The sequence below is a fragment of the Colobus angolensis genome, unplaced genomic scaffold, assembly GCF_000951035.1.
Source record: "Colobus angolensis palliatus isolate OR3802 unplaced genomic scaffold, Cang.pa_1.0 Scaffold29, whole genome shotgun sequence".
In the NCBI taxonomy this organism is placed as follows: Eukaryota; Metazoa; Chordata; class Mammalia; order Primates; family Cercopithecidae; genus Colobus; species Colobus angolensis.
The window spans coordinates 7,342,004-7,368,117 of NW_012116154.1; the positions used below are offsets into that span (position 1 = coordinate 7,342,004).

General features: G+C 35.8%; 1 protein-coding gene across 1 annotated transcript in view; it reads left to right on the forward strand.

Annotated features, from left to right (window-relative positions):
• Positions 1–26,114, forward strand: part of ARAP2 (ArfGAP with RhoGAP domain, ankyrin repeat and PH domain 2) — a 165,170-nt gene that overhangs the window by 134,783 nt on the left and 4,273 nt on the right. Inside the window, exons 27-31 of the mRNA XM_011949140.1 lie at positions 4,010–4,149; positions 13,352–13,434; positions 14,488–14,523; positions 16,496–16,559; positions 22,926–23,060. Of these exons, the coding sequence (XP_011804530.1) occupies positions 4,010–4,149; positions 13,352–13,434; positions 14,488–14,523; positions 16,496–16,559; positions 22,926–23,060 (458 nt within the window). The remainder of the gene's footprint in view (positions 1–4,009; positions 4,150–13,351; positions 13,435–14,487; positions 14,524–16,495; positions 16,560–22,925; positions 23,061–26,114) is intronic.

Consider the following 26,114-nt stretch of genomic DNA (forward strand, 5'->3'; position numbering starts at 1 on the left):
CCTTAATACCAGGAAGGTATTAGACTGATAGACCTGCTACAGTGTTCTGTCATACATCTTGTGTGTACGTTATCCTATGTAAGGCCCGCAACAATCCTTCAGGATAGGTGTCATTAGTCTTATTTTACAAGAGAAGCAGAAGCTGACATCATAATGACCATATGATGGCTAGTTTGTTTGAGGTTTCTCTTTCTTTTTGTTGTTCTTCAGTTCTCAAGTAAGCAGTTGAATATGTATCCAGATTTCAGGGGAAAGTTTTAGACCGGAGATATACTGACAAATTTATGCATGATAAAAAAACAAATACAAATTTGATGTTCTCACAAAAAAGTGTTTTTGTGTTACAAAAATTCGTTGAAATGATTTCTACCTGTGGCACATTGTCAGTTTTGCACACGAAATATAATTACTGTTAAAGGATCTACCCTTTTTTATGCATACAGAGCCTTTTATTCATAAGCTACAACAAATTACAATACACAGGAGCACAAAGTATATTGTGCTTTTTGGTTTTGCTTTGTATTTATTTATTTCTGCTAAACCAGACCTAGTCTTCAATCCCCTTTTCTATCACTTACTAGTTTTTATGTCTTTGGGCAGGTCATTATAATTCTCTGAATCTTATTTTCTGGCTTGTAAAACCAGATCAAAAATTATCTAACTTGAATGTCACAGAATAGGAATCCCAGAAACACATTTAGCCATTTAGAACATGCTAAAAATAAAATGTAAAAATAATGAGAAAAAGATGAATCATTATAAAGATGTAGGTGGAAAGCTTAGGGCATGCATTCAGACTATAGAACATCTATTGCTGGTGGCTCTGCCTCCTCTTCTTCCACCCTGCAAGCACTGGGCCACGGGCAGAAAATTGTGGGGCAAAGGAGGAGAGATTTTCTGATGTAAGCCAGAGTTTTCCTGGGAAGGAAAGACTATCTCAGTGTCTAATGCCCCTGTCAATACAAATTAATCCAAAAACAGATTAATCTGGCATGTCTTTATGCATTACACATCACCAAAAATGGATTTTAATAACAAACATTTTGTTAGATATTTTTGATATGTTAATACCTGTGAAAGCACCTTCCCAGTCTAGCTAGGTGGACCTGACTTTGAATTCTGATGACAGCACTCTTTAGCTGTGTGCCTTGGATAAGTTTCATGAATATAGCAACCTGTTTCTACATCTGTAAAATGATATTGTGATTAATCTACCTGAAAGTGTGGTTCTGAGCCTTTAATGAGGCATTCATGGAAAGGCTAGCACAGTGCTTGCCTCGTGCTCCACATACGCTAGAGGTGATTATATGAGTTGTTCACTAAAGGGTGCTCAGATTATTACTATTATGTTATCACTTCATGCCTTCACATATTCTGTCTTACTGACATATCCGTTGCCTTTTCCCTGTCCTTTGTGTTTCTGGGAATTCTCTAATTTTATTTGTCCGTCTACCACAGTGCCTAACACAAAGCTTGATAGTAAGAAAAAGTACATTTTTGATGGAGGAATGAATAATGAAACTACTAAACTAAAGGCAAAGAGATTGAACAGTTTCTTAGTGGAGAAGAGTTTCCCTTAAGTCTATTCTTGTGAAGTGAGAGTCAACAAGCTTTTTTCCGTAAAAGGCCAAGAGTTAATGTTTTAGGTTTTGTTATCAGTAAGGTCTCTGAAACAGCTACTCAGCTCTGTCCCTGTAGCATGTTCGTAGGCACAGATAGTACATAATATGAGGCTGCATTCCAATCAAACTTTATTTTTATAGGACTAAAATTTGAATTTCATGTACTTTTCGTGTGTCATCAAACTTTTGTGAAATTTTTTTCAACCACTTAAAAATGAAAAAAATATTCCTAGCTCATAGACCATATAAAAAGAAGTAGAGGGTTGGATTTGGCCTGCAGCCATAATTTGCCAGTCTCTGAGCTAGAAAAATAATGTGTAACCCAAACTGGAGGGAATTCTGGCTTATTAGTCAATGTCCCTTAGACCCATCATAATAATAGGAAGAGGATAGTGTGGAAATGTGAGGGGGCCTTTCTAGTAATATGTTAGGTTTAAACTTGGATTCAATTACTGTAAAATCCCTCAGTTTCTTCTCTGAGGCAGCAGTGTCTAGAAAAGAACATGCATTTAGAAATGGAGTTTTACCAAATATCTTATGTTCTGACCTACAAGTGAGAGCTAAACCTTGGGTACACACAAATATGAATACAGAAACAGTAGACACTGGGGACTCCAAAAGGAAGGAGGAGGATAAGGGCTGAAAAAACTTTCTATCAGGTGCTATGTTTGCTATCCGGGTGACTTGATCAATGGAACCCAAACCTCCGCATTACACACCCTTGTAATAAACATGCACATGTACCCCTGAATCCAAAATACAATTTTTTTTAAAAAAAGTTGAGTTTTAATCTCCTTCAGGTAGCTCTGCAGCGTTGGGAAAGCTTCTTAACCTTTCTAAGCCTTAGGATTATCATGTGTAAAATGAACATAATAATCACAATATTTTTAGTGTTGTTATTAGAGAGTATATAGGTGTCTAATAGGTAATCAATAAACTGTAGCAACTATTGCATGTTTAGATTTAGTTTTTCCAATATGTTATTTCTCAAATAGTTCTGTTTTCTCCTGCTATTTTTCTTTTTTTTAAATAACTTTAAAGTTCAGGGGTACATGTGCAGGTTTGTTACATAGGTAAAGTTGGGTTATAGGGGTTTGTTGTGCAGATTATTTCATCACCCAGGTATTAAGCCTAATACTTACCAGTTACTTTTCCTGATTCTCTCCTTCCTCCCACCCTCCACCCTCCAATAGGCCCCAGTGCATGTTGTTCCCCTCTATGTGTCCACGTGTTCTCATCATTTAGCTCCCACTTATAAGTGAGCACACGTGGCACTTGGTTTTCTGTTCCTGCGTTAGTTCACTAAGGATAATGGCCTCCAGCCCCATCATGTCCCTGCAAAGGACATGATCTTGTTCCTTTTTATGGCCACATAGTACTCCATGATGTAAATGTACCGTATTTTCTTTATTCAGTCTATCGTTGATGGGTAAATGTTCTACCTTAACAGTTTTGCCTTTCTTACCCTTGCCTGTTTCACATTTATAAAAATTTATTTGATGCCTTAAAAATTTGTGAATTTGAGTCAGAATTCTTAAAGGTGTTTCCTTTTTTATCGCGTATTTGCATTGTTTATACCAGTGGGGCTTAAAAGAAATATAATACAAGCCACATATGTAATTATAAATTGTCTAGTAGCCACGTTAGAAAAAAGTAAAAAGAAACAGATAAAATTACCAGTATGTTTTATTTAATATCATATATTCAATATCCAAAATATATTTCAATATGTAATTAATATTTTTAAAATTGTGATATATTCTTTTTTATATTTTATTTGAAATGGAGTCTCACTCTGTTACCCAGGCTGGAGTGCAGTGGCATGATCTCAGCTCACTGCAACCTCTGCCTCCCGGGTTCAAGTGATTCTCCTGCCTCAGCCTCCCCAAGTAGCTGGGACTACAGACTCGTGCCACCACATATGGCTTATTTTTGTATTTTTAGTAGAAACGGGGTTTCCCCATGTTGGCCAGGCTGGTCTTGAACTCCTGACCTCAGATAATCCTCCTGCCTCAGCCTCCTAAAGTGCTGGGATTATAGGTGTGAGCCACTGCTCCCGGCCGATATTTAGCTTTTTTTTTTTTTTTCAATATAAAGTCTTTAAAATTTAGTAGATGCTTTACACTTACAGTACCTCTCAGCTCATACTAATCACATTTTGTGTGATTTCTAGCCTGTGGCTACTTGAACAGTCCAGGCAGGCCCATATATGATAAATAGCAATACTTCAGACACATGATATTCCCAGAAGTTCATCTTAGACTTTAGTGGTAGTAAACAAGTTCTTATTTTACATTATTAAAACTGACAATATAGAAATGTTTTGTATTATATTTCAAATACGTAAAAATGTACCCAACTCACAAAAGTAATGCTGTACTTTACAGACCGGAGTACACTGGGAAGCATCAAAGAAGGAATCTTGAAAATCAAAGAAGAACCATCCAAAATACTATCTGGAAATAAGTTTCAAGACCGGTATTTTGTTTTACGAGATGGGTTTCTCCTTCTTTACAAGGATGTGAAGGTATAGTATTTGAACATGCGTATATTTTTATTTGTGTGGGTATTAACATTCATATTTTATGCTACTCTCAGCCATCTCTCTTGGACGTCACTGCCTGTAGTATATAAAATGCATGGCAAGCTGATGATTTCCTTCAGCCTCTGGGATAAGATATTAATGCACTCAGTAACACAGTGAAGAATTTTATAAGGCCTGTTTAGGCACCTCAGATTTTGTAGGACAGTGAATGACTTAAGCCCTGAAGGAAAGTCTAATGTGTGTTATAAATCAACATCTCATCAATAAAATTAGTAGAGAATATGTGATAACCTAAAATAAAAGGCTACAGATTAGCTAATGGAAATTAATAAAAAGTGCAATAAAATGACCAAACCCCAAAGTTAAAATAAATGTTATTAGTATCTTTGCTATACAGTTGAATGAATTGACTCATTTTTAATTTCATATGTATTAATGTAATCTTATTGATATATCCCCTGTAATTTAGTTCCCTAAAAGATCTTATTAAATAATTGTGGAGTGGATAAGAGAATTAGATATATAAAAGAGGGAGTATATAAATGATGTAGCTATAAAAATATTGAACTTAACATCAGAAAATCTCATCTCTGTGAAGAACTGGTTACATGAATAAGTAACTTAACCTCTCAACCTCAGTATCCAAATCTGTAATTTAAGATATTATGAGTTCTGCATGTCATGTTGTTTTAATGCTTAAAAATATATATATTTTTTTATATTCTCCAGGTGCAGGTTACACCAGTGTGTTCACTTTATTAAAATTCATTGAGCTAAATATTTATGATTTGTGTACTTTTTATATATGTATTATATATACACTGCAATTTTAAAAAGGCATTAGGATAAAAAAGCAAAACAAATATGTGCATAGGCCCCACCTCCAGGGATTTGGTTTTTATAAGACTGCGACAGGGGCTGTTAACAGCGTTTTTCTTTAATTCATTGAATTTTTTTTTTTGGCTTTTAAGTTCAGGAATGCAAGTGAAAATTTGTTAGATAGGTAAACTTGAGTCACGGGGATTGGTTTTACACATTATTTCATCACCTAGGTATTAAGCCTAGTGCTTATTAGTTGTTTTTTTTTTTTTTTTTTTTTTTTTTTTCTGATCCTCTACCCTCCACCCACCAAAAGTCCCCAGTGGGTGTTGATCTCCCTGTGTGTCTATGTGTTCTCATCATTTAGCTCCCACTTGTGAGTGAGAACATGTGTTGTTCTTCTATTCCGTGTTAGTTTACCAATGATAATGGCCTCCAGTTCTATCCATGTTCTTGCAAAAGGACATGATCTCATTCTTTTTTATGGGTGTATACTATTCCGTGATCATGGTGGATAAGTTTTTTGGTGTGCTGGTGAATTCAATTTACCAGTATTTTGTTGAGGATTTATGCATTGGTGTTTCCATCAAGGATATTGGTCTGAAGTTTTATTTTTTGTTGTATCTTTATCAGGTTTTGGTATCAGGATGATGCTGACTTTATAGAATGAGTTAGGAAGGAGTCCCTCCTCAATTTTTTGGAATAGTTTCAGTAGGAATGGTACCAGATCTTATTTGTACATCTGCTAGAATTCAGCTGTGAGTCTATCCGGTCCTGGGATTTTTGTGGTTGGTAGGCTTTTTATTACTGCTTCAATTTCAGAATTGGTTATTGATCTGTTCGGGGGTGCAGTTTCTTCCTGGTTTAGTGTGGGAGGCTGTATGTGTCCAGGAATGTACCGATTTATTCTAGTTTTTCTAGTTTATGTGCATATATGTATTCATAATATTCTCTGATGGTTGTTTATATTTCTATGAGGTCAGGAGTAATATCCCCCTTGTTGTTTCTGATTGTGTTTATCAAATATTCTCTCCTTTCTTCTTCATTAGCTAGTGGTCTAATAATATACATGTAAATTCTTTTTATAAATATAATGTAATAATAATAGCATGCTCCTCCAAAGATACCCTAAGAATGTGAACAGGCAAGTCCCAGAGTGAGAAAATGTATTAACATATATCAGAAAAAAGACTCATATCAGGAGTATAAAGAGCTCTTCTAAATCAACAATAAGAAAAATAGTTTTAAAAAAAAGTTTGGCAAGGATAGAACAGACATTACATGAAGGAAGATGTAGAAATAGCCAATAACCCATTGAACCAAAAGTGTTCAATATTATTAATAATCAGGAAATTAAAATTAGAACCACAAAACATTATTTTACACTCATTGGTATGACTAAAATCTTAACAGTGATAACAACCAATGTTAAAAATGATGTAGAGTAATTAGAACTCCCACATAAATTGTTGGTGGAAGGGTAAAAATCACACAATCACGCTGTAAACTATTTGTCAGTTTTTAAATGAAGTTACTAACATAATCTACCCCATGATCCAGCAGCTCTACGCAAAGCATTTGTGAATATAACAAATGCACTTGTACAAGAATGTTCATAAGCAGATTTATTCATAAAACCTGATAACTGGAAGCATTCCAAATGTCCACCAATAGGAAAATATTCTGTTTGTATCATGGAATACTACTCAGCAACAAAAATGAATATTAACACAAGTCACAACACTGGTGAATTTTTAAAACCTTTGAAACCAAAGAAGCTTGACACAAAATAGTATCATATAAGTCTGTTCATAAGAAGTCTAAGAACAACCAGAACCATTCTATAGTGATAGAAGTCAGAAAGTGTTTGCTTAGGTTGGGGACAGAATTTGCTGCAGAATTGCCAAGGAAAAGGGTCAGTGGGTTACTTTCTAGATAAAAATGTTCTTTATCCTGTTTTGGATGGTGGTCACATGGGGGTATGCAGCAACAACTCTCTTTGAAATTCAAGTAGTACCAAGGCAATTACTTTAAATGTAGAATGGAAGTCAGCAGGACCTGGAAAATACTTTTTTTAATATTGAATTATAAAGTTCACTTGGGTAAACATTGCTTGCACACTTATAAGTGAATGGTGCTTCACTGTGTTCTGTTGTGAAGATGCACAAAGAAAGACCAGACTGTAACATCTGTTAAGCAGCTTTCCAAAGCCGCGGCTGTAGTGTTCTGTGGTTTCTGTTCAGCACTTCCTATGCTTTAATTACTATCCCTGTATATTCCTCCAGCAGAGAAGCCTCCATGTGGGCATGAATAAATCATAGTAGCATCCTATTCTGTGTATACATTCCGTGTTTGCTTTCCTCATGGACAATGGAATGTCCAGGCAGGAGACTAATGAAACAGCCTGAATTCTGCAGCCCTTATCACAGATTCATATTATATATTGCACTTGAACCCCACTTGATATCCAGAAGGGAGTCTGTGTGGGTATCAAGTGGTTACTATCATTTACTAACATTCTTCATTTTACCCATAAAGGAATAGTAGATTTTGTGGAATTATGGGGTTATGTGATGGAACACATCAGATTTTAAGGTTCACGAACTTTACGTTTATGCTTGTGAAAATACAGGCTAGACTTCACAGCTTATTATTCTAGTCAAGTAGAACTGAATCTGATAGAATTTTGTTTGGTTTTGTGCAGTGGACCACCCACCTTGATTTCCAGAAGACTGATTTCTTTAATCACAGTCCTTACATATACATAATATGTTGGTTAAGGATCACTTTTGCAGTTGGCATATATAGAAATCAACCTGAACTTTTTTGTCGCATCAAGAAACTGACACTTCATTGTATAGCAACAGAAGGTTGCTAAAAACAAATATAGTAGTTTGTGGTAGTAGTAATGACAGTGCAATAATAATAGCAGCAACTAACATTCAAGAGGCTACTCTATGTGAAGCAGAGTTCCATACATTTTATTTGGATTATCTCATTTTATCTATACAGTTACCCCACGAAATTGGTACTCTTATTATTCCCACTATGCAGATGAAGAAAGAGACTCTCAAAGACGTTATATAACTTGTCCAAAATCACATACACAGTAAGCGATGGGGTCAGAATTCATTTCCAAGCATTGGACTCCAAAGGCTTTATGCAGAAACTTACAAAGGAAATTTAACATTTGTATTCCTTTAGTGTTTTTGCTGAAATAATTTTATGTGGAGAGAATAAGTTTATTTTTATTAAATAGCATCAAACCTTTTTAAATAAGGAAATGCAAACAATTCAGTTTTTATGGCATTTTCTCTCAAGCTGATGTACGCTTTAATATCTGCCACAGGGAAGCCTGTTCATGCAGTGACTTTTACAGATACATTGTTTTTGTAAGTGAGATGAAGGGCCTCATATCCCTTAACAGAGTAAGTTTTGCTTTAAGAATCTGTATCTTTTTGAAAGGATCATCTTGCTCAGATTGAGCTAACTTATATAACCTGATAGGCAGTGACAGTCTCAAGAACTTATCTGAAAACAGTGCTCTTTAAGGATACTGAACACATTTTTTAATAACAGTAACCTCGAGTTATGGAATTATTGTCTGATTATTAAGCGTTTGAAAATTATACTTGCATATCTACCAGAATAGATTAATGCAACTGATACTTTAATTTGTACATTGTGAAAAGCAGATCAGAGATTCATGCTTTTCCTTTAAATTCAAACTATGGTTATTTTCAATACCTGACTTCATTTTGTTATTTTTTCATGTAACGGATCTGTCCCTGTTAATATTGATGGTGAAGCCATTGGCAATGTTAACTTTTCAAGTGTTTTTATAGTAAATTATCAACAGTAAAATCTCCCAACTTTTTTGAGTAAAGAGTTAGCATTTGTTTTAGTGGTTGCCATTAATATATGCGTGCTTGTATGTATATTTTAAATGATTTAGTTAAAAGGGAGGAAAAATTACAAATTGAGAAGTGTATTTAAAGAGACTTTGTGTTAATTAGAGCTGATTTATGAATGCTCATTAAGAACAAATTGGGGTAATACACAGGGGAAGATATCTTTTGTTCTGCAACCTTTCCCTGCACAGAAAATGTTAATTGTTTTCAGACTTAATTTACATAAAAGGTGAAAGGTTTCAGAGAATATTACCATTATACTGTTAATAGTGTGAAGAAAGCAAATGGGTAAAGGGGGTCATTAAAAGTTGCCTATACTTTAATAAGCAAACTCTTTTTAGCTACTAGGAATAATTTTTTAAGCACGCTCATTTAATTGGCTAACTTAAAAACTTTACTTTGAAATGGAGTGACTGAAGCAACACATTTCATACTTCATAATAGTCTAGTATATTGAACTTTTTGGAGAAATTCTCTATAAATTACACATACCAAAAGAGAAAGTTGTAATAAGCCAGCAGTAAAGCGAACTTGCCAAACGACATTTCCTTTTATAGAACTTTCCATTAAGATCTATATAGCTCCTCTTTATGAATATTCAGTTTCAAAATGGAAATGGAAAAAATGTGTTTCTACAATTGCTGAACTCCTCTCAAATTATATCATTTGTGTTTCTTTGCACAGGCTGTGGTATAAAGTAATGAGTTTGCATGCCAGGAGTGACTTGGACAGTCAATTACCTCAGACTCTCAAACTACTTATTACCAAAAGTTTTTCAAAATATAGGCACTCTTGAAATCATCAATGTCCTGTGTAAATCAAGACTGTCTGGTTCAGGCACAGTGTTTCTCATTCTCAAATATGCAAGTCCTATCTTCCACATACTGCTAGAGTTGCAGCCAACCCTGCTGCCTCAGTCGGGACTGCTTCTGAGGGAATAGCAATCTAAATTATTAAAAGAAACACAAACCTTGGTTGTAATTTGATTTAACCTCTGACACAGGTGACTAGGAGTCACCTATACTGCATACATTCCTCATAGCTCTCCTCTCCTTGAATATATCCTACTGTGGACACTTACTACCTTACAAAGTTATCTCATACTAAACAGTTCAAATTGTTAAAATGTTCTTCCTTAAAATTCAGCAAATTGCCGGGCGCGGTGGCTCACGCCTGTAATCCCAGCACTTTGGGAGGCTGAGGCGGGTGAATCACGAGGTCAGGAGATCGAGACCATCCTAACTAACATGGTGAAACCCCGTCTCTACTAAAAATACAAAAAATTAGCCAGGCGTGGTGGCGGGCACCTGTAGTCCCAGCTACTCGGGAGGCTGAGGCAGGAGAATGGCATGAACCCGGGAGGCAGAGCTTGCACTGAGCCGAGATTGCGCCACTACACTCCAGCCTGGGCAACAGAGCGAGTCTCAAAAATAATTCAGCAAATTATCAGGCTACAGAATCAAAATCCAAAGATCCAGTTGGATTTAAAAGAGAAAAATGCTTGAAAACAGCCTTAAGAAGTGGAGGCTTATGTGAAGAAAACTATAGAACTTACCTGATAGGAGAAAAATTGATGTTAAATCTGCTAATGTTGATTTATAGGTTTAATGCAATTATTTGCAAGTTTGCAAAGGAAATTACTTTTATTACTTTTCAAAAATATTTGACAATTCACCTCAAAGGATAAATAGATAAGAATAATTTGAAGATATTTTGGGAAATAAGTAAAATGGATTTGAATTATTTTTCTATCCAACTATTAAGATATACAGTAAAACTAAGATACTTAAATATTATAATCCTTGTATAAAAGTGAACAAGGGGCAATGGTACCATAAATTCAGGTAAAAAATTATATGTTAGAATTTAATATTAATAAATATGCCACAAAACATTCATGTCTAAAGGGATGTTTGTTCAATAAATTGGGGGTAGAATATTGTCAAAAAAAAATTTAAGTCTAACTTATCATTTATACTGTATATAAAAAAATGTATTCCAGATTGACAAAAGATTTAAATCCTAAAAAAAGCAACCCTTAAAGCTACAAGAACATGGAATTGAATATTTATCAGCTGTGTGGGAACACTCTAAACTTAAGCAAACGTTAAGAAAGCACCCCCCAAAAGGCCATTATATTTGACTTATTAAAAATAAGGTAAACAATGAGCTAGGTTAAGGCAAAGAGCAATTTGGATAGAATATTTCATTTAAAAAGACAAATTTCATATTAAATACATAAAGAAATAGTACAAACAAATAAGTAAAGACATCGATAAACTGTTTACCACATCAAAACTGCAAATGGCTAGCAAATACATAAATACACACTTAACATTTGTGTTACCTTAGTGTTTTTGATAGGGTAAATAAATGTACCCTATCAGTTTAGACAAGATTTTTTTTCTGAATCATATTCTTAGCCTATGACTTAGAGGTTAAATTTCTAGAAATCTAGCCTTAAGGGGAAAAATTCAAAATATGTTTTTTAAACATATTATCTACAGTGATAATAATAGTGAACTTCAACTGATAATAATGATTAGGAATAAATTCCCCATGTAAATTCCAGCTCTTTGGTCATCACAGCATTATTTCTGACCATCTTCCTGGTTACTTTTCCTTTGTATTTCTTTTATGTCCTCCTAACGTATTTGCTTTATGAAACTAATTTTTAATTTTATGAGCATATTTTCCTTCTTTTTCCATTTTGACTGCTTTCTGAGTATTGAGAGGGGGTGTAAGGGCCAACTGTAAATTTTTAATAGTCTGTTTTCATTAGGATAGTTTTCATTAATTTGGATATTTGAGATACCTCAATATGTGTTCATATATATTCACGAGTCTGTTTTCCATAATTCTGAAATCCAAAAAGTATAGAAAATCCCAGCTCATTTGGTGGCAAAATCTGACCCAAAACAATACGTAGATATATATAGCTTTTATCTTGAAAATATGAGTATGTTTGAATACAGGGTACTATCCCAGTCAACATTGGTGATGGGGAGTTACAAAACATATGGCATATGCATTGTATTCTATTTTTAAAATATGAAAATCACTTCTGGTGTGATTTGGTCAGGGTCCTCTAGAGGGACAGAACTAATAGGATAGATGTATATATGAAGGGGGGTTAAGGAGTATTGACTTCTACAATCACAAGGTGAAGTCCCACAATGGGCCGTCTGCCAGCTGAGGAGCAAGGAAGCCAGTAGTGGCTCAGTCTGAGTTCCAAAACCTCAAAAGTAAGGAGGCCAACAGTGTAGCCTTCAGTCTGGGACTGAAGGCCGAGAGCCCCTGGCAAACTGCTGGTGTAAGTGTAAGAGTCCAAAAGCTGAAGAACTTGGAGTCTGATGTTCAAGGGCAGGAAGCATCCAGCACAGAGAAAGATGAAGGCCAGAAGACTTAACAAGTCTGCTCTTCCATCTTCTCCTGCCTGCTTTATTCTAGCCACACTGGCAGCTGATTAGATGGTGCCGACTCAGATTGAGGGTGGGTCTGCCTCTCCCAGTCCACTGACTCAAATGTCAGTTTCCTTTGATGTTATGCCCAGACCGTTTATTCCCCGAAGAAGACCACCAGAGTCCAGAGTCAAAGCCAAGCGGCAAGGATCTTTAATGCAAGTTCGAACTTGGTCCCTCCGTTCCACAACATACAAGAGGGCCTCGAACAATGTGTGCGCTCGCATTTTATAGCCCGATGAAAATAGGACTTGTAAGGTTACAGAGGAACAGGGAAAAAGGGAATTCTTTAGGTTACAGCATTACAATTGGTTAACATATTAAGTTATACATTTAGCAGTTATCTATTGTTCCCGTGCTTTCAGTAAAACTATAAACGGCGTTGTCCTTATTGGGGATTTCCCAGGATTTCCCAAGCTGAGAAATATGGAGGAATGTATTTGCACTGGGCCGTGTTTGTACTGGGCCCAGGAAATTGAGAGATATATGGTGTCAAGCTAAGATATATGGAGGAATGTATTTGCACTGGGCCGTGTTTGTACTGGGCCCAGGAAATTGAGAGATATATGGTGTCAAGCTGAATGTATTTGCTGGGCCCAGGACTGAGGAATGTGCCTGATTTCTTTCATTGACAACACACTCACAGACACACCCAGGAACAATACTTGGCATCCTTCAGTCTAATCAAGTTTGTACTCACTCTATTAACCATGACATGATGCACGTCTGACCCCAAGTGTTTTTGAATCAAAAACAGGTGTACACATATATAACATGGTGTACACATATATAACATGAATATATCCAACATTATCAATATGTATTTGATTGTATTGTAAATCAAAAGAGTCTTCATTTACTAAACTCATGAAATGTTCATTTTATGAAACATTGAGAAACTAAACAATTCTAAACCCAATCATTAATGCTCAAAGAAAATGTAAGGAAATGTGTAAATCCATTTAATTACAAATTATTTTGTTTTCCTTACAGAGTAGTAAACATGACAAAATGTTTTCTCTCAGTTCCGTGAAGTTTTATCGTGGAGTGAAAAAGAAAATGAAGCCTCCAACAAGGTAAAGTTTGAAAGGGAAGTGCTGAAAGGAAAAAAATTATGGGAAAACATATCTGTTCAAGGATTTAGGGATCAGTGGCATTAGTCTAACTTTTTAGTAAGTAAGTTTTAGGCAATTTTTTTTAAGTTGCTTCCCCTGTCACAGGGTTCTTATCGCAGATCAACAAACTTGTATCAGTAGATAAGGAGGGATGATGTTCCAACTGAGACCAAGATCCTTGGTGATTGCAGTCTCTCTATGTAAAGTAGGAAATCCCCAGAGGCCCGGTCTGCTGGGAAGTACATGGCTTCCTCTGCATCTCATTCCCTGAGCTGTCACATCACAACCTGAGGGCAAGTCTACACACAGGAAAGCAAATGCTGCCCTCCAGCTTCCTGATGCTTGGCTTCTACAGTGTTTTGGTTCTGGCTCTGTAATTTTCCCTTTGTGCTATACTGACTTTGGTACTGAAAACCCATAGCATGTAAGTGGTAGAGAGGAGGTGGGCGCCTCCTACAGATTGTGTGCCTCTTTAACACTTCATGTACCCCAGCATTTGGTTTACACCACAATTTCTTATCACAGATTACTTTGATTAGCTAATGTTTGCACTAATAATTGGTATCATGAACATCAATTATATGTGCTTGCTTCTGAGATTTTGTTGCCAAAAGTTTCTTCACTTTTTCCTTCATACTCAGTTTCTAAGCCTAGCGCATATACCTGTGTTTTAATAGGCATGTTCTTTAATTTCCCCCAGGAACAGTACGTACATCTCTCTGTATTATCTTATTTCAGTCATTTGGCCTTATTCAGTTGAGAGTATCTTCTCAGAGACGTCTCCTCTCTGCCCCATGTCATCACAAGCCTCCTTCCCTCTATATAAATGTGTAGACAGATCCCTTAGCATTTAGCATTCACCTCTATCTAAGTCCAGCACATTGAATCATCACTCGTGGAAGTCTATACATTCCCACCATTAAATCTCATCTCCTTAACATCTAATCCTGTTTTCTGCCTTGTAAAATGTATCATTTTTAATTTATGTGTGTGTGTTTTTTCTATGTAATGCAGCTGGGGATTGACCGCATATTCTGAGAAACATCACTGGTGAGTTAACAGCTGACAACTTTTGGACATAATATATTGGTGACAATATCAGGAAAAGAATAATTTCAGTAATTTCAGATAGAGCTACAGACAGAAAGTGTTTTGCCTAAGCGAAACTAGGGTTGTTTGTAAAGACTTTGAGCCTAAGAAGAGGAAAATAGATTTGTATCAGGGTTCAAGTTCCATGTATCCTATTTGTCAATGCCTCTGAAGTGAAACTACATCTGATTTCTTCCATAGTTATTATGAGTGTGGAATTCAGCTTTTATGAGATAAGTAGGTGATAGTTTTTAACAGGAATAAGAACTAGCAAAAATTAGATTTATGACAAACATATATCCTGCTTTCAACCCTGTTCTTTCTATATATGTACTTTTTGCCATATACTGTTACCAGTATCTACCAGTATTTCTAGAGATTGTACTAGGTGTTTCCTTCTCTTCACCTCCCTGTGTCTAATCAGTCGCTGAGCCACATGAGATCTGCCTCTTCCTTGTGCCCCTCATCCACCTACACCTGTCTACCCTCAGGGCCAGGCCTTCATTGATGTGCCGGGATTATTCCAGGAGTCCTAAGTGCTCTTCAGGCCTCTGCTTTGCTTTTGTTTTGGCATACATTCTCCACCTCTCCATTGAGGAGCGTTTTCTATGCTGTACTATGTATCTCTCCTGCTTTAAAACTGCTGTGAATTCTTTCACCTATAGGATCAAGCACACAATTGTTGTGTGGCATGCAAGGCTGTATATGACTCTGCCAACTTCATCTCCCACAGCTTTTCTTCTTTACTTAATGACAAAACAAGCATCTATCTTTATTCCCCACGCATTCCTTGCTGTTTCAGATCTGCATGTGTGATGTACATGATCCCTCTACTGTACCTTTGTTCATACTTTTCGTTTCTCCTTCCTTTCATACTTTCATTCTCCCCATGATGACCCAACCAACTCAACTGTCACTGTTCTTTGAAATCGTAACTCAAATGCCCCAAAGCCTTATCTAATAGCTCACACCTCTGATCATTATTTATTTCTTCTTTGCACCTACAGTATTTTATAAACAAGGGTACGTAATTAAAATGATTTGTGGCAGGAATGGTTTTCCTGGACATGGTAATAGGGAAAGACAATGTTTTCATGAGGTTCTAAAGAAGAAAACACACATTTTTTAGAGATTTCATTTTCAACCTTTTTCAGGTAAATTATTTTGATAATACAGGAATGTAAAAAATACAATTACTTTGAAATGCCCGTTAGGTCTTTCCAGTATCAATTATAAATTTTTCCTCTTATAAAACACAACCCTCTCCTCATCCCCAAGTCTGTGGTTTCTATGTTTGCATTCAATTTTATTTTTGCTTTTTCTCACTATGTTGTAATTTATTTGTCTACATGCTTAAGTTCCCTAATAGACTACAGGAGCCTTCCGGACAAGGTCTCTGTTTTATTGAGGCTTTCAATAAAAGGTTACTTAATCACTGTTATTGGATATGCAGTGGTTTCTCATGTAGTTCTATTTTTTATGAATCTGTGGGTATTAGTGTTTATAATTACAATGATGGAGACTATGTCTCGGCCTTTTTAAAAGAAAGATCTACTCTTAAGAGAATGTGCACATATTTTTCTTCTCAGGCTCAGAATTTCAGTGGAAAACAGTGTTTTACCATCATGTCCTTGAAAAGGCAAAATGAAATTGATCTTTCTGCCTTTCCAAAAAATATTGGTGATCATTTCGCAGCATTTACCAAAACCTTCAGTTGTATTTTGTTTAAACCAATATATTTACAGTATAACTTTGTATTGTACATTTAGCAGAAGACCAAAACAACTTGTACTGAAATGTTCCACTTTCGTGATTGCGTTATGTCATTAATCAGGAGAAACCCAAAGAGATTTTTGATCACCAAATCACAGATACACTAGAGAATGGTCAATTGTCTTTTTGAATGACATAGTTTATAAACCTCGTTTTGCAGGCACCTGTGTTGTGATAGTTCACAAACTCAGACGGAGTGGATGACCAGTATCTTTATTGCCCAGGTATGAGATTTGTTTGAACTATCCAGTAGAGTAGAGTATAATAACTTTGTTTACAGGAAATTTTAGTGTGATGGTGATTTTTAAAGAATTTTAATAAGCACTTTAAATGTATATACAATTGGCATAAACTTTGATTCTCCCCCTCTTAGTTTTTAAAATAGTGTATTAAAGTTCAAATTTATTCATTACCTTTTGAAAGAGAGTTTATTCCATTAAAGCTTCTTTTCTGCCAGCCCCACAGCCTCCTTGGCTTAGGTGAGGTATGTTGCTTTAAAATGGTCATGTAAGAAAGAGGGACTTTTCTAAGCTGTCATCCTACCAGAGTCCCACATAGACCTTCATTTAGAAAAGTGTTCTGTTTCCCTTCTTGTTCTCCCACTCTCTCCACCCCTGCCTTTCCAGAAACAAGGACAGGAACCTACTTTTCTTTAATAACTATTGTGTGCTAGATACTTCATAAGAATAACTCATGTATTCCTTGCAGCAAACCACACAGGATGTTTTCTGGCTTTATAAAACAAAGATTTTGTTGTTTGCTCAGGACCATATATGTAATTAGTAGTTTAAACACAGGGGTGTCTGAGGCCAATACTCATACTCAGTTCTGTATTTGTTTTCCTCCCTAGAGCAGGACTTACCCTTTTGAGGAACGATCAAATAGTCCCATTAATTGGACTGGTTTGTTTCGCAACCTTGTCTAGCTAAATTCCCAGCAATGCTTCTCATGGAGCATTGAAATTCATTGGAAACGATTAAGTTGCCATTCTTTATTACTGAAGAGGTATTTTTCTGTTTCCCTTACAAGGAATAAGTTAGCTCGCTCCAAAATCTAGTTCTTATTTGTTCTGAAAATAGTTTGCTCTGTTCATTTAATGTATTAACCTTTCCAGTGGTTAATAAACACAGCTCTTCTCAGCCTGTCTCTCTACTATTACTATGTGGAAAAACATGTGCATGAGAGACTGGCTGCTAACTTTTTAGAAGCTTTTTGTTTCTTCTTCTCCCTCTCCTTCTTCTTTTTTCTTCTTCTGTTTTTTTTTTTTTTTTGTAACTTATTAAAATTCAGATATTCAACTTCTTTTTTTGGGGGGGTACGGGAACAGAGTCTCGCTCTGTTGCCCAGGCTGGAGTGCAGTGGTGTGATCTCAGCCCAGTGCAATCTCTGCCTTCTGGGTTCAAGTGATTCTCCTGCCTCAGCCTCCTGAGTATCTGGGATTACAGGCGCGCACCACCATACCCAGCTAATTTTTGTATTTTTAGTAGGGATGGGGTTTCACCATATTGGGCAGGCTGGTCTCAAACTCCTGGCCTCAGGTGATCCGCCCACCGTGGCCTTCCAAAGTGCTAGGATTACAGGCATGAGCCACTGCACTAGGTCACAGATACTCGAGTTCTGCTTTAGGAAAAACAAAAAAACTGGATTTGAAGTCTTTTAGTAAAGTTGGGACTATAGAGTATAAAGCTGTTACAGTGTCATTTGTGGCAAAACTAAATTGATGTTTTTATTTTTATAATTGGAGTCAGTAGACTCTGCAGTTGAAAGTTAAGGAATGAATGCAGGAAGCAAAGCCTCATCTTACTACGAGGTTATTTCTCACTGTCTCATGTTTTAATCCTAGTCCTCATCTCAAAGATATAGCCTAATAATCTTTCCTCTGTTCTTTTTTCTTCTTGGTATTATTCAGGTCCTCCCTTAAGATAAACACAGAAGCCTTCTTGGATTTAAGGATTTATGGTTCATCTCCGTAGGGAAACAGAAAAATAGCAAATATTAATAGATATGTTAAAAGTGTAGACATACGCACAAACATGTATGTGAATTAACAGTAAACAGCCCTTATAATGAACTCTTTTTGGTATTCAGAGTATTTTTGTCATCTCCATCCTTTCCACACCCCTGCCTCAAAAGTCCTCTAGACTTTAGCTTAAATATCCCATTCTCAGAGAAACTTCCTGACCTTCAGATGAATTAGACCTTCAGGCTACCACCCTTAGCATCCTGTACTTCTCTGCTGTGACACTAATTAATAAAGAAAAAAAAAAAGAAACATGTAATTAGCTATTTCATGTCTGCCTCTCTTACTAAAATGTAAACTGCATGAAAAGAAGGACTCTTCATTATATTTGACTTGTATGTCAAGTACATGTTCAGTTAGTATTTCTAAAATAGGAAATAGGGTAAGAAAATCAGTAATCAGATAAAATTTCAAATGGATATCCGTGTGATAAGATAGGAGAATCAAGTCAGGTAAGGAGAGAGTATGACTGACATAAGGAAGGCACTAATTGAGCAAAGTTCTCAGGGAATGTCTTTCTGAGTAGGTGACAGGTGAGCTGAGACCAGTCTGAAATGAGAGGGGAGTATGCAGGCTTCCAGGAAGGATCATTCAGGGATGGGGCCAGCAGGGTAGGTCCTGAGACGTCATCACTGTCTTGTTTTATTCTGTAAACATCATGAAGGGAAGATATTAGAGATGAGGAAGGCGTGTGACAGATTATGTAGTTTCTGCTTAATAATTTGAAACAAGGGAAGGATATAATCTAATTATAAATGAAAAAAATAATTTTGTTCACTTTGTTGAGTCTGCAGTGTAGAGGGTCAAAGATGCAAGTGGGATGAGCAGCTATAGGAAAGAAGATATCAGCTCTGACTAAGGTGGTAACAATGAATATGGTAAGACAAATTAAGATTCAGGAATATTTGAAGGTAGAGCCAATAAGGCTTTTGGAATTATTGTGAGGCGACTATGTTATCTGTGGTATATACCCTAAGGTTCCTTGTCACACGCCAGGAAAATTTAGGACACAGACACACACGAGGAGTTTAGGAGCAGGAGGTTTAATAGGTACAAGAGAAGAGAAAGAGAAACAGCTTCCTCTATACAGGAAGGGGTCCTCCAAGCAGAAAGGACTGACTGGTGCAGAATGCGCAGTTTTATAGTCCAGTTTGAGGTGGTGGTGTCTGATTTACATAGGGCTCACAGATTGGTTCGATGAGATATGACGTTTACATGGTGTATGGGTAAGGCTGGTCACCCCCACCCTAATCTTCTTATGCAAATGGGCTTTCTGGTTGATTGACACCATCTTGTGGGCTCCTTACAATGCACTTGGCTGGCAGAGAAGGGAAGATGGAGCCGCCATCTTGAAAAACGTCTAGTCCTTAGTTCCTGCTGGCATTCACCCTTGCAAGCTCCTAGACTGCAGGCTGCTCTTTGTTAGAAAATGGCTTGGGACTGCTTTTCATTAAAAAGAAAAGCCATACCAAGGACTCCCATGTACTTGCTGTCTGCTAAGTAATTCCTTCTTAACTCCTGTGTCAACTGGCTATTGCAGTTTGAGAGGAAGAGTAGAAATCAAAAAATTCTAGTTTTTTGGCAACTGTCAGATGTAAGTGGGATCGTCAGAGATGTAGAAGGAAATGGTAACTTCTGTTTTGGCCACATAAAATTTGAGATGCCTGTTAGATACATGATGTGTATGCTGGGCAGCAGGTTGGATGTGTGGATCAAAAACTCAGGCACAGGTCTGGGGCTAAAATGTAAATTTGGGAGAAGTCAGCACTTAGATTATATTCAAAGCTATAGGATTAGATGAGATGCCTGAGGGAGAAGGTTTGAGGTGGAGAGGGAAGCATGGAGGAGGGAGGGGGAGAGAAAAAAAAACAGCAAAAGCAATGATAAGAAGTAAGAAAGGAGGAAAACCAGGTGATGGGTACAGAAAATTTTGTCAAGTAATTTGCTTATGTAATTAAATGAGGTTGTGACTTGATAGAGGTGAAGGTAGATTTGGGGGTTTTGATTTGTCTTTAAGATGGGAGAGTGTGTACTTGCATACATTATGTGAAGACAATCCAATCAGGAAGAAAAAATGGATAGAAGAGGAGAGATGTTATTAAACCAGCAGAGGCTCTGAACAGAGATGAAATGATATGATCTAGTGCATGGTTATCCATTATTAAAAATCACTGTACTGCAGAGAGTGTGGCACATTTCTTCTCAAATTATTGACCACCTCAATATATGGCCTACTGAGAAATTATAGATATGACTGGATAAAAGTTATTTGCAATGAGCAAATAGTGATTGCAATAAATAAACTCACTTATATGACTATAGATGCAAGGAGATTGGTACATTTCATGATGGGAGAAGTATTTTCTTAAGTGATCAGTAAAAATTGTTGGATTGAATCAGTGAGATCATTGCATGTGATGCAGGCAGGGTTTTTGAAGTGTAAGGGCAGAGGCAAAGGAGAAAAATAATCTTCAGAGAGTGAGGAAGCCAGATGTCCCATGGTAGAACTTCAGGGCAGTGCTGAATGCTTTCTTAAAATTTAAGGTTAAATTTAAAGTGTAATGGATCTACAGAGTAATTTATTTTTGTCCTCCATCAACTGGCAGGCACTCATGAAATAAGTTGAATTGTGTTTAATTAGGTTTGGGGCTTTGTCAGGCAAATATGATAGAAGACGAAAGAGCAAGAAAATAAATAAGTAATCAGATAAAATTTGGACTTGAAGATATTTACAAGGAAGTGAGTTTACTGACTATGAAATCCAAGCCAGACAATGAGGGAAGTGGTAAAAAATGTTGTGAGAGGAATGGTGTTGGATTAGAGGTCTCAAGGAATGAAAAGAATTGTTAAAATGAATGAAACTAAATTTAGTTAGCTGGAAAGATAGGCAAAGGTTAGAAATTGGAAGACAGAAATGGAGATGTTTAGACGTCGTCTTTGGTTATAAAATGAAAGTTTGATCCTCACCTATATGATCCATGCTGTAAGACTTTTGAAGTCATTTTCAAATAACTACAAATGTTAAATCAGAACACATCACTTGGATGTAAAGTAGAAAAAAAATGCCTCTTAGTTCAATTCAAGGAGAGTTAGCTGGTATTCACAGTTGTATACTATTTCAGAAAAGAAAAATATGGATTTGGGAACCTCATTTGCTCTTAGATTCTTCAAAATATATTTTCACGTATGCACTATACATCAGTGGTTTGAAAGTGTAAGGGCAATTCACAGAATCACCTAATTCCCTCTCAGTTTTCTCCTAGGTTTATGTTTTGGGAACATTGCAGTTATATGATATATAATATCCTTTTTTTAACCATGTTTGGTACCATGTCATAAAAGTAATATGAAGCTATAACCTTCCAACTGAAATACTGTATAACCTACCATTATAGATCTGCTGAATTAAGGTAAATGCCTCACTAACATTCAAGGGTAGATATGATGCACATAAAAGGATCTGCACTGTAAGATCATTGAGGAATAAATGAAAATCACATGTACATTGATAAACATGCAGGTTGGCAGTTTGCCCCTTAGTTAAATTAGCTGTTATTATATGGTGGGTAGACAGTAAATATTTCTTTAAATGAGTTCTTTGTCATAAAACAACACATTAAAATAAGAACTGCAACATAAGAACAGTAATCTGTTGCTTAAGTATTGAGGGAAATAAAGAGTAGGCATTGAGCTATAGAGTTTACTAAATGGTTTTCGTTTCATTACATTATCTGTGAACTTTTCATTTTATGCTTGGTATTCTGTGTTTCCTTCATAGATTGTTGTTTGAAAGTCGATATGCTTTTTCCAAATTCTAGAAAGTTAAACTACTCTGGGGAGTACAAAATTCTTTAAAGATTTTTTATATGTATATATCAAAGATTAATCACTCCAGAGCTTATATTTTTACCTGTGAACATTTATCCCCATTCCAGATTAACCTTTCTCCAGTCATATGTATAACTGTTTAGAAGGCAAGAATATGTAATCAATGACTTGAGAACAAATGTGCCCCATTCTCCGTTATACAATGATTTTCAGTAAAGATGTTTAAACAAGTAAAAAGATTGTATTTCTTTGGAATTCAATTAGATAAAATAGTAACATTTTTCAGGATGTCATAAAGTTAGGCTAATTTTTCTGATCATCATGCCTTAGGTTGATGTGGGATATGTAAGATGAAATTAGTTTTACACTGAAATCATATTTGGTGTAAACATATAGTTACATATATTACAGTGGCCTAGCATAGACAAGTGTGCTATTTTTCTTCCACAAAGAGATTTCCAGTTGCCTCAAATATTTTTCCCCTTTTGGTTTGATAAGTAGTATAGAAGGCATGTATCTGAAACTTAGAAATTGAGCTGAGACCTCAAAGCTCAGTTCAGTTAAGAATTTCATGTCCTGGAGCGATGCTGCCACCAGAGTCAACATCATAATCACAAATGGTATTCTCATGGAAATCAGATCACTTGATGTGGATGTGTGGGAAAGAAACCAAGTGGCTATATGACATAGTATACCACATAATAAAATCACACACCAACAGCAAGAAATTGTGTTTCCACAGCATGAAAATGATATATGGCCACCAGCTGGAAAGGAACGAAAACGTTCAATAACCAAAAATCCCAAAATTGGAGGTTTGCCTCTGATTCCTATACAGCATGAGGGGAATGCAACCCTGGCCCGGAAAAATATCGAGGTAGGTTAGGCTTTTGTTTTATATTCAATTATAGAATATATTTTCCTGTGTCATAATGTGATTAGGTCATTAATCACTTCATTGGCTTCAAAAGCATAATAATAATCACTTTGAAAAGCATGGTAATAATCACATACAACAAGAAAACAGTGTGAATAACCTTATACCTTTTATTTCAACATCATTGACCACCCAATCACATATGCACAATACTACCTATTTTCTTACGTCTAAAGTAGCCAATTTTAAATATGCGTATAGAAATTCTGGTGATAAAATCACAACTTCAAATTCGTTTTACAAGCTTACTTAAAACACTCTCAGAGTAAGCCCATAGCAGAATATGTCTGGAGCCCTGGTAACTGAACTTTCTAGTTATATAACCACATTTCAGTGCTTTGGGAACTGGTGGGATGTCTCAGTTAATTTAAGGACCTACAAGATGACCCCTGAGTATCAAAAAAGATTTGGCATCTTTCATGAAAGCAACTGCTTGTTTTCCTTCTCACCTTGAGGGTTGGGAGAACATAAGCGACATCAATCTTGACATGAACTTTGGCCTCTTCAGCAAAGAACATGGGCTGTTTACACTCAAAACTCATTAGCCACTTTGGGACCAACGCATATTTCGGTGTCTTAATTGACTCCCTGAAAGCAAAAAGAAAAGCAGTTAGAAGATATTCTTATATCTTCCTTGAGCCTAAATTTGGAATTAAGTTGTTCAAATCTTTTGCTCTCCAAACAGAAATAACTTTTGAAAGACAGAAGCCATTTTGACCTAGTGATTAGATTTTTAAACTTTTTGTGCATATCCTTTCTTGAACATTTATCCCACTGTAATATTCCTTCTCTAAAAGGGAAAGGCTTCAAAAATAATGGTACTTTGTTTACTGCTTAGATGTTCTGCCCTGATGTAATCAAAGTAAGGAATATGTCTCCAAGAAATCATGACCTCGTCATTTTTTCCATTTTTTTTTCTGTACCATTTTCTGTACCTCCAGTTTTTTTTTTTTTTTTGATAATAAACTGCTCTGCAGAGTTCCTTATCTAATCAAACATCTTAAAATTCTAAGAGTTACATTTCCCAGGAACCCAGAACAAGGGACACAGGCTGAACAGATGAAACTAATATAGGGAGAGATATGCCCTACAGTGACTGTAGCTTATTTTGACATTACCTTCGGATCAGTTATCGAGCAAAGCAAAATAAATTATTGGGATCAAAATGCATTCACCAGTATCTAGTATAGATGATGGCTGACTGTATGATAATTTCTTAGCCTTATCCCAAATCCACAATTTCAGAGACAACGTTTAACATATTTAAGATAGGAAAACTGATGAACTGAAACTATGAAGTGTTTCAAGCTTTTAAAAGAATTAGAATGCCTTATCAATTACTGGAAAATTTCTGAGTCTTTAAAATAAACCAAGCTCTTTTGTAAGAAGGTAGTTTGGTGATTTGATAAATTTGGCAAAGACATTTTTTAACTGTTCTAATGTTGGAAAAACATAATGAAACTTACATTATAAGGCAATAATATAATTTTTTTAAAAAATTTCATATAAACCATTAAAATATTTGCCATAGAATTAGATTCATATAAAAATTTTAAAAATATAGTTACAAAATAACTAACCATTTTTGACCCTTTGTTTTAAAAATGAAAAGTGAGTTAAAATATTATTAAGTAGGATATATTAATAAAAATTAGTAATAACAATGAATATATTCAAGAAGAATTACTTTTCAAAGAAGTTGTTGGCAAATTGATAAATTTTGTGGCTACACCTGGCTTTCATTCAGTCCTATTGAAAGTCGTATGAGAATACCTTATCCAGGTAGGGAAGGCTTCACGGCGAAAGTGACTTCTAAAGTTAATTGAAGAAATTAGTAGTGAGCCAGCTGAAAATGCCAAGTTGTTGGCAGAGAAAATCACACATGAAGAGGCAAACAGAATGCTTAAGAATGCACAAGCTAGATACTACCTGTGGTCCTCCTGCTGAGTCCCTATAAAATCATGGATATCTTACTTTAACTCCATTGTTTTAAGCTACTTTATCTGTAAGCATATGGGGTTAATAAATGTCACATGATTAAGTGACGTTATACATGAGACTTTATTAGAATAATGACTAGCATATCTTTAACGTATATTGAGACAAAATATTAAGGAACTTGGAAGATGATATGGAATAATTCATTAGTTTTTTTCAAAATTGCTATTTTAAGAGCAATATCTGTAAAACAAAAAATAATGAGCAAAGAATGATGATGCACTGAAGCAGAAAATCGTGACATAGAATCCCACCCATAAGCCCCTCTTTGCTGTTAGTATCCTGAGCACAGTTTGATGTGGTAGAAAGAAGCACATTGGTTTCAGAAAGGCCAACCTGGGGTCCTCTCCCAAGCTCTCACTTGTGAGACCTTGGGCAAATTTTTTTCTTTGAGTTTCTATTTTTGCATCTGCAAGATAAAAACAATTTACTTTAAACTATGAATAATACGGAGTTTAAAGCATTTAAAGTGTTGTTGTGATGATTAAATGTATTGATATGATTATGTATTTTACAGCATGAAGATTAATACAGTGAGTTTGGTAATGAAAGCCAATTAAGAGAGTTTCTAATATACTCTGTACATATTGGTCATGTTACTTTTTGGTGTCCTAAGACCTCTGTAACCATTGGCTTGCCTCTGGATATAATGGAAAATATGAAGGCACAGGCTAAAGCCATATGAGTGATTTGCTGTGAGAACCCATTCATTATACCATTCTCTAGCTATGATAAGTAAAACTACTCTCTCTGCCACTGAGAGAGACAGACTCTGTTTCATATTATTATTTCCATTCAAACTTCATTGTCTCTTAGAGAGAATTTAGGGGCCAAGTAATAACATCCATAATGCTGAAATTTGAAGTGCACTACTGATATGGTTTGCATCTCTATCCCCATCCAAATCTAATGTTCAAATGTAATCCAGTGTTAGAGGTGGGGCCTGATAGGAGGTGACTGAATCATTGGGGTGGGTTTTTTTTTTTTTTTTTTTTT